At 41.3% G+C, this 8,331-nt stretch overlaps 1 protein-coding gene across 1 annotated transcript in view; it reads right to left on the bottom strand.

Moving 5' to 3' along the window:
* POLE2 (DNA polymerase epsilon 2, accessory subunit) overlaps positions 1 to 8,331 on the bottom strand; it is a 30,145-nt gene continuing 21,814 nt past the window's right edge. The window contains exons 12-17 of the mRNA XM_012806554.1: positions 7,381 to 7,440; positions 7,212 to 7,289; positions 5,448 to 5,556; positions 4,178 to 4,354; positions 3,203 to 3,270; positions 1 to 48 (exon numbers count right to left, since the gene is read on the bottom strand). Of these exons, the coding sequence (XP_012662008.1) occupies positions 30 to 48; positions 3,203 to 3,270; positions 4,178 to 4,354; positions 5,448 to 5,556; positions 7,212 to 7,289; positions 7,381 to 7,440 (511 nt within the window). The 3' untranslated portion in view covers positions 1 to 29. The remainder of the gene's footprint in view (positions 49 to 3,202; positions 3,271 to 4,177; positions 4,355 to 5,447; positions 5,557 to 7,211; positions 7,290 to 7,380; positions 7,441 to 8,331) is intronic.

Below are 8,331 nucleotides of genomic sequence, written 5' to 3'. Positions count from 1 at the left end.
TTTGTTTTTTCAGATGGTCTTCAAGCATCTCAAAAGCCTTGAAGTTTGCTGAAAATAGAAAAAATAACTCATAAAATTAAACACTTTGGAAATGTGAGGTTTTTTTTGGTTTGTTTTTGTTTTTAAGACAGAGCCTCAAGCTGTCCCCCTGGGTAGAATGCCGTGGCATCACAGCTCACAGCAACCTCTAACTCCTGGGCTCAAGCGAGTTTCCTGCCTCAGCCTCCCCAAGTAGCTGGGACCACAGGCGCTCAGCATAATGCCCGGCCATGTTTTGGTTGCAATCGTTGTTGTTTGGCGCCCGGGCTGGATTCGAACCCGCCACCTTAGGTATATGTGGCTGGCACCTTAGCCACTTGAGCCACAGGCTCTGAGCCAACATTTTTCATTCTGACCAACAATGTGAGAATGTCTATTTCCCCCACTCCACCACCAACAGTGGGGTTTTCTAAATAAAACTACTATTAGGAAGCACATGTTAATACAGTTAACCTTATCTCCTACATTTGTAAGATTCATTCCATAATATTATTTCACAAATATTTTAACAAAAAGTTTAAGAGACAGCAGTAGAAAGACCAGATTACTTCAGTATGTTTTGAATTTTTCTCTTCTCATAAACATACATGAGTTCTGTTTGATCCACTGAAAAGATACCCAAGATACCAGTATTAAACTATAGTTTAGACATTATGTCAAGGCTTTTTAGCACCGAAGGCCACAGAAAATAAAAGAGAAACAACTATTTCAACTTAAACAGCATCAACTACCCAACTATTTCAATTCATTGAACAGTATAAAGTACAAGTACTATGCTAGATGCAATGCTAAAAACTTAGAAGGACAGGTGCATGATGACTTCTAATACAGTGCACAAAGGACAGTAATAGAAATTATATAAGGTGCACAGAACACAGAACCCGCATGGCAATCTGGGAACATACAAGAAATGTAGCTGAAGTGTCTCCCACTATCATAATAAGTCAGCTAAATTCCCATTGTGTTTTAATTATATCCCAACTCATTTAAAAAGAATATAGCATGGTTTACAGAAATAAATGTAATAAAAAGATAACAGGAAGTAATTGAGGAAATTCAAATAAGGAGAAAATACAGGTCACAAAAGAAGATAAAGCCAGGGCTAAGACTGTTCCTCAGCACTGACATTAGTAAGTCCTGTGCAGCTATAGAGGTGGGCTGCAAATTTAGATATGCTTCCTAACAGGTAAGGCAAGGGAAGTATAGGCATTTGGTCTTCCTAAGATAAACAGTTGCTTAGGGCAGACAGATTTCTCCTGTCCTGAGATAGACTGAAAGCTCCAGTATTGGTTTTCATAGTATAGTTTTATATCAAATTAGTTCCATAAAAGCCAGTCTAAAGGTGGACAAGACAGTGTGCTTTAGGCTTATCGCCCTCAGATGTGACTTAACCCTAGGGTCACAAAGAGGAGTGGCAAAGCTTAAGAAGACCATGTGTCCTCACCTAAAGGCATCTCTGTGTAGGTCAGGTAAAGTCTGACCCGTCCTAGGTATATGGAACTAGAGGCCACCATGTGACCTTTATTAGAGTGTGTGGCTACATTCCAAGAACCAAGCAGTGCCTGGAGTACAGTAAGAATCAACTGAGTGTCAAATCAGTGAATCCAAGAATGAAATTTTTAAAATCTCATGGTATTAATGGATGTCCATTCTTTATGAGCACTGAGCAGGAAGAACACATGCATGTGTTTTTTTTTCAAGAAACATATGTTGGCTCGGTGCTCATAGCTCAGTGGTTAGGGCACCAGCCATGTATACCAGGGCTGGTGAGTTTGACCCTGGACAGGGCCTGCTAAACAACAATGACAACTACAACCAAAAAAACAGCCAGGCATTGTGGCAGGCGCCTGTAGTCCCAGCTACTTGGAAGGCTGAGGCAAGAGAATCGCTTAAGCCCAAGAGTTTGAGGTTGCTGTGATGCCACAGCACTCCACTGAGGATGACTGTGTCTCAAAAATACATATATATACATATATATTTACACATACACTTATATATGACTGTAAAATCCTGGCTTCAGGGATTGGGAAGCAGAGATAATTTTCTTTTTTAAATTTATACTATTAAGTATTGTTTGAAATTTTTGTTATGTATCTTACCTTCATTTTTATTTAAATAAATGTATTAATTACAAAAAAAAAGAAAGATAATTGGACTGTGTGTTCAAGATTATATTCTCTGACAAGAACCTGGGGGGTAATTACTTGATGTGGACACTCGTTCTTAGGGGTAGGAGCTTTTTCAAAATATAGAGAAATCATGTCTATGGATGCCTGAATCCTAGGGAAGCAGTGTTAAAAATGCATATTCTTATATCTAGAGAACTCTTTGCTGTGCTGAGTCTGGGGTAAGATCCTGAAACTTAACATTTTTAACAAGGACCCCAGAGAATTGTGATGCAAGTGGTCCATTGCTTACCCCGTGAAAACCACTGCCCAGCAGGTGATTATTTTACCGTCTTTCTTCAGACTGCCTTATGACAACTACTGCTCACCATCACCAAACTCACATGAAGCTCCCCACTACTGCTTTGTTGTCGATTTAAGACAAATTGCCTAGGTCTGAGAATCCACCAAGTGGGGGCAAGACTGACACCTAGAAAGAATAAGCTCACCATCAGGTGCCAGCCTGCAAGAAAACAAGCTCACCTCCACAGCTGGTCTGAGGTTTCTGGCAGAAAATAGTTCTTCATCTATTTCAACACAAACACACCATCAAGTGTGTGCAATTCTGTGTAACAGCACAACCACAACAAGCTCAGCCTAAACAGTTCCAGTGAGCCACCAGAGACATTTTTAAAGATCTCAACTCACAGCTTGACACCTGTAGCTCAAGTGGCTAGGGCACCAGCCACATATACCAGAGGTGGTGGGTTCGAATCCAGCCTAGGCCTGCCACACAACAATGACAACTACAACCAAAAACAGCTGGGCACTGTGGCAGGCGCCTATAGTCCCAGCTACTTGGGAGGCTAAGGCAAGAGAATAGCTTAAGCCCAAGAGTTTGAGGCTGCTGTGAGCTGTGATGCCATAGCACTCTACCCAGGGCAACAGCTTGAGACTGTCTCAAAAAAAAAAACAAAACACTCTGACAGAACAACTGATTTTTAGCAATCTAACTCCAAAAGAAAGCTCCTTCTTGCTGTTTCTGTGAACACACTTACCTGTCTTCTACTGTCTTGTTGGAAGGATAGAACACTTTGAACGAAAATCCACTTCTTGGGAAAGAACCCTTTGGAGAGAAAAATGCCTGTAAGTAGATACTCTAACTTTTATAAAATAATCACTATTTTAAAAATCAAATTCCTTGGCTCAGCACCCATAGCTCAGCAGCTAGGGTGCCAGCCACATACACTGGAGCTAACGGGTTTGAGTCCAGCCCAGGCCTGCCAAACAACGAGAACTACAACAAAAAAATAGCTGGCACCTGTAGTCCCAGCTACTTGGGAGGCTGGGCAAGAGAATTGCTTAAGCCCAAGTTTGAGGTTGCTGTGAGCTGTGATGCCACGGCACTCTACCAAGGGTGAGTGAATAAGTACTATCAATATGTTTAAAGAGAATGGGATACAAGCCGTAAAAGCAATTCTCAGAAAGGAATCCCAAGATAAGTTATTTATAAGGGAGGCTGGGCACTGTGGCTCATGCCTGTAATCCTAGCACTTTGGGAGACCGAGCCAGGTGGATTGCCTGAGCTCACAAGTTCAAGACCACCCTGAGCAAGAGTGAGACCCTGGCTTTAAAAAAAAATAGCCAGGCATTGTGACGGGCACCTGTAGTCCCAGCTACTCGGTAGGCTGATGCAAGAGAATTGCTTGAGCCCAAGAGTTTGAGGTTGCTGTGAGCTGTGACGCCACTGCACTCTACCAGGGACAAAGTGAGATTCTGTCTCAAAAAAAGAAAAAAGTTATTTCCAAGGGGAAGATGCTCATTTGGATTCATGTTTTGGTATGCTTGCTTTTTAATAACAAGTCATATTACTTTATAGTCACATAGTATCCTGAAAACTTAAGTTTGAGAACTTTCCATGTATACTAAATAATTCAGCATTTCATTAATGGTATATTTTTACTCTAATAATAATTTTATAAGTATATATTGTAAACTTAAAGTAAGGACTACATAGTTAACTACATTCTTACAGGGTTTATGCAGAGGCATTCAGTATTAGTCAAAGTGAAAGGATCGTATTTGTCTGCAATGACAATCAGGTCCGGCACAGGATACACCCTTAGAGTGTAGTCGAATGCCCAGTACACTGGGCTAACATGCAGAGGCAGTGGGGCCAGATGTCCTTGGGATAAGATAGTCTTTACAAACTACAGAGGAACACAAAACAAAGCAAACTTCAGTTTATTTGTGTAAGTGAAGAAACGAATAATTGCAAACTAAATTTTGATCAGCAAAAGGACTTAGAAAATTTGAGAAACAATTAGGAAAGCTCTGAATCACAAAACTTTGGGAAACATTGGTATAATATGAAATTATTTCTGTATTTTAGGCAAAAGTATCTATTACACTTTCATTTAATACTAAATACCATAAAAGTGACTCCCCTAAATAGTCATATTGGATCAGTTGTACTTATAGCTGTATAATAAACACATTTGCTAATTCTATTCACCTAAAAATAGTTTCACAGCTTGAGTAAAGCCAAGAATCAAAATTCAGTGTACATAAACTTTGTTATAAAACAAATAATAAAAACACCCTCTGGTCTATTTCTGCGCTCCTCAGATGGAGCTATACATAAGCAGAGATTGAACAAGGGTAGACAGGGAACCTTACATCTACAAGATCCACAGTGTGCATCCTTCTGATGTGGACATACCATGCAAAATGCATATAAAACATGGTAAATATGAATATTTTAGAAAGCATTTTAAAGGCAAAAAAGGAAGCTTCAAGGAACTGTCCTGCTTGTTCTGAGATTTCCTCTGTCCATCAGGGGATACTTTAGCAGAAAGGTGAGAAACACTGACTTACTAATAAAAATGAACTTACTTGGCTCGGCGCCCATAGCACAGTGGTTATGGCGCCAGCCACATCCACTAAGGTAGGCAGGTTTGAACTTGGCCAGGGCCAGCTAAAACAACAATGACAACCACAACAAAAATGGCCGGGTGTTGTGGCAGGTACCTATAGTCCCAGCTACTTGGGACACTGAGGCAAGAGAATCACTTAAGCCCAAGAGTTTGAGGTTGCTGTCAGCTCTGACGCCACAGCACTCCACCGAGGGCAACATAGTGAGACTCTGTCTCAAATAAATAAATAAAAATTAACTTGCTGAAAAAAGTATGTTCAAATTATTTTGAATAAAAAACATCGTAACACACGGGAAAATTACTAAGTGGCTTAATAAAACTGCATATGTAACAAGTAAGATAGTTTTACAGAGATGACTGTACTTACGTGATTAGGAATAGGCAAACTGCTACTAGGAAAACGGACACAGTTTCTGCACATTTTATTTACTAAGTCTTCACGAAAGACAATAATTTCTTGTGTACAATACTGAATTCTGAAATGAAAAGAGTAGTTGAACTTCCTCAGGAAAAAAATGAGATAATTTTAAAGGCAACATGTCTTACAATACAAAGCCATCCCCACTTCCCAAACTTCAACCAGTCTGTCTAGTCACCCATTCATTCAGCAGTTATCCAGTGGGCTCTAAGTATGTGCCTGCACTATTCTAGGGGCCAGTAAACAGAACAAAACCATCCTGGCCTTCATGTAGTTTACATTCTAGTAGGAAGGGAGCAAAGAAAATAAACAACAAATACGTAATTACATAGTCTGTTGCAGATGCTTAAGTGTATGGGCAAAAGAAAAAGGCCAACAGGGGTCACTTGGGGAAGACAGCATCTAGAAGTCTGGAACCTTGGCACAGGCAGGGCTCATAGTGTGGCTTGAACACAGCCTGACAGAGGGAGGAACTTGGTCAAGCAGACACCCAGAGGAATAACCCTGCAGGTGGAGGGAGCGGCCGCCCCAGGGGCCCCAGGCTGGAGCATGCCCACCATGTTTGAGGAACAGCAGGGAGGCGGAGGGAGCTGCAGCAAATGAGGAGGAGAGGAAATCAGACATGCGAGAGGGGCCAGATAGTACGGGGCCTTCACCATCTGTACAAGGAGATGGCTGTCACTGAATGACATGACGGCCCCATCTTTCCAGATCAGGAAGGGAGACATAATGCGTCTGACATGTTAGAGGACCAGTCAAGAATAAACTCTAGGCTGGGGATGGCCCAGCACTCTGGGAGGCCAAGGTGGTGGACTGCCTGAGCTCATGGGTTCAAGACCAGCCTGAGAAACAGCAAAACCCTGTGTCTAAAAATAGCCAGGCATTGTGGCAGGTGCCTGTAGTCCCTACTACTCGGGAGGCTGAGGCAAGAGAATTGCTTGAGCCCAAGAGTTTGAGGTTGCTGTGAGCTGTGATGCCACGCACTCTACTGAGAGTGACAAAGAGAGACTCTGTCTCAAAAATAAATAAATAAATAAACTATAGAGGGGAGGTGGTAGAAACTAGGGGCCAGTTAGGAGGCTATCACAGGTACCCAGGCTGGAGAAGATGGTACAGGGTCAAGGAGGTGGAGGTACAGGGAGGTGGCCAGATTCTGGCTATATTTTGAAGTCCACAGGACTTCCTGACAAATTACATGTGAGAGAAACCCCAAAGGTTTTAGGCTGAACAACTGGAAGGATAAAGGTTCCATGAACTCAGATGAGAAAGACTACAGAACAGCTTGGTGTGGTACCCGGGCAAGTTCAGTTCACTTTGATCCAAGAGGAGATGGTAAGCAGGCAACTACACACATGAGTCTGGGGTCTGGAAAAACCATCCGAGGTGGACACATAAATGCAGGAGGTGTCAGTACACAGATGATATTTGAAACCATGGGACCGTGGATAAGGCGTGTACACAGGCAAACCAGAGGCGAGCCAAGGCTGACTCATGGGCTATCCCACGTGGCCTCTGACCACAGTGAGCAGCACCAACGGTGAATCATTTAATACAGTTAAAGTATTTTCAAAGTTTTGTGAAACGTAAAAAAAAAAAAGTTTGCCTTTTTATATTTATTCTATAGCAGTCAGAATTCAGAGACAAATTTTTAAGAATTGACTTAAATTTTAAAGGAAAAGGGGAAAACGCATAACACAAAACACTAATATTTACCTGCAAGGATTAGTTGTAAAAACTGAAAATGGTACCCTCTGTCTGAATTCACTAGTGATGCTTTCAGCAAGTGGCGGCCTATACAGAAAAACAGTTTCTGTGATATGGTACATATTTTAAGATTCTACAAAGTTTTCTTTACTGTTGCAAAAATCTGAATGAAACTTACCTCGGTAAGATAGCACCGAATCCAGGATCCTCCGGACCAGGTACAAACACGAAACGGCTACTGTGGCCAAATCCAAGAGAATTTATTTAAAAAGAGATTCTTGTAACACTATCCAGTAGCAAAACAAGTTATTCCCTTTAATTGAATCATGAATTTTTTTAAAACATTTTAAATTTCATACATATTGATAAAGGAACTAATAAAAGTCTCCAGAACAATACTGTCTAATGACAGAAACGTCCCATATCTGCACCATCCAACTGACTGCCTGAACTGTGCTAGGGTGGCTGATAGACTGAATTTTAAATTTTTCTTAACTTTAATTAAACTTAAAAGAGACACATGTGGCCAGTGACTATCATACTGAAAGGTGATGCTCTAGACCTCTACAGTAATGTCACCAAGAAATTCAAAATATGGTTGAAATTATCACTCTACCTCTTAATACTTTTCACTATAAACCTCTATTACAGTATAACATACGTTATCCCAATGTGAGGCTAATTTTACCTCTTAGCTATTTCAATTTTTCTCAACATCCTCTTTCTTCTATAAGTTTAGTAACAACTGATATAAAACTTGGGATTCAGGCATAGTGGATGCACCTATAATCCCAGTTACTTGGAAGCCAGCTAGAGAATCTTTTGACTTAGGAGTTCAAGACCAGCCTGGGCAATATTGCAAGACTCCATCTCAAAATAAGGCTGGGCACCTGTAGCTCAGCACCAGAGCTGGCATGCTCAAATCAGCCCAGGCTTGCCAAACGACAATGACAACTACAGCCAGAAGATAGCTGGGCATTGTGGCGGGCACCTGTAGTCCCAACTATGTAGGAGGCTGAGGCAGGAGTTGGGCCCAGGAGTTTGAGGTTGCTGTGAACTGTGGCACCACAGCACTCTACCCAGGGTGACAAAGTAAGACTCTGTCTCAAAAAAAAAAAAAAAAAAAAAA

This window comes from Otolemur garnettii, unplaced genomic scaffold (assembly GCF_000181295.1).
Source record: "Otolemur garnettii isolate 467f Iridium unplaced genomic scaffold, OtoGar3 scaffold00054, whole genome shotgun sequence".
NCBI classification, from domain to species: Eukaryota; Metazoa; Chordata; class Mammalia; order Primates; family Galagidae; genus Otolemur; species Otolemur garnettii.
Note: the sequence above shows the minus strand (reverse complement) of the source record. Positions and strands in the feature narration are given on the sequence as shown.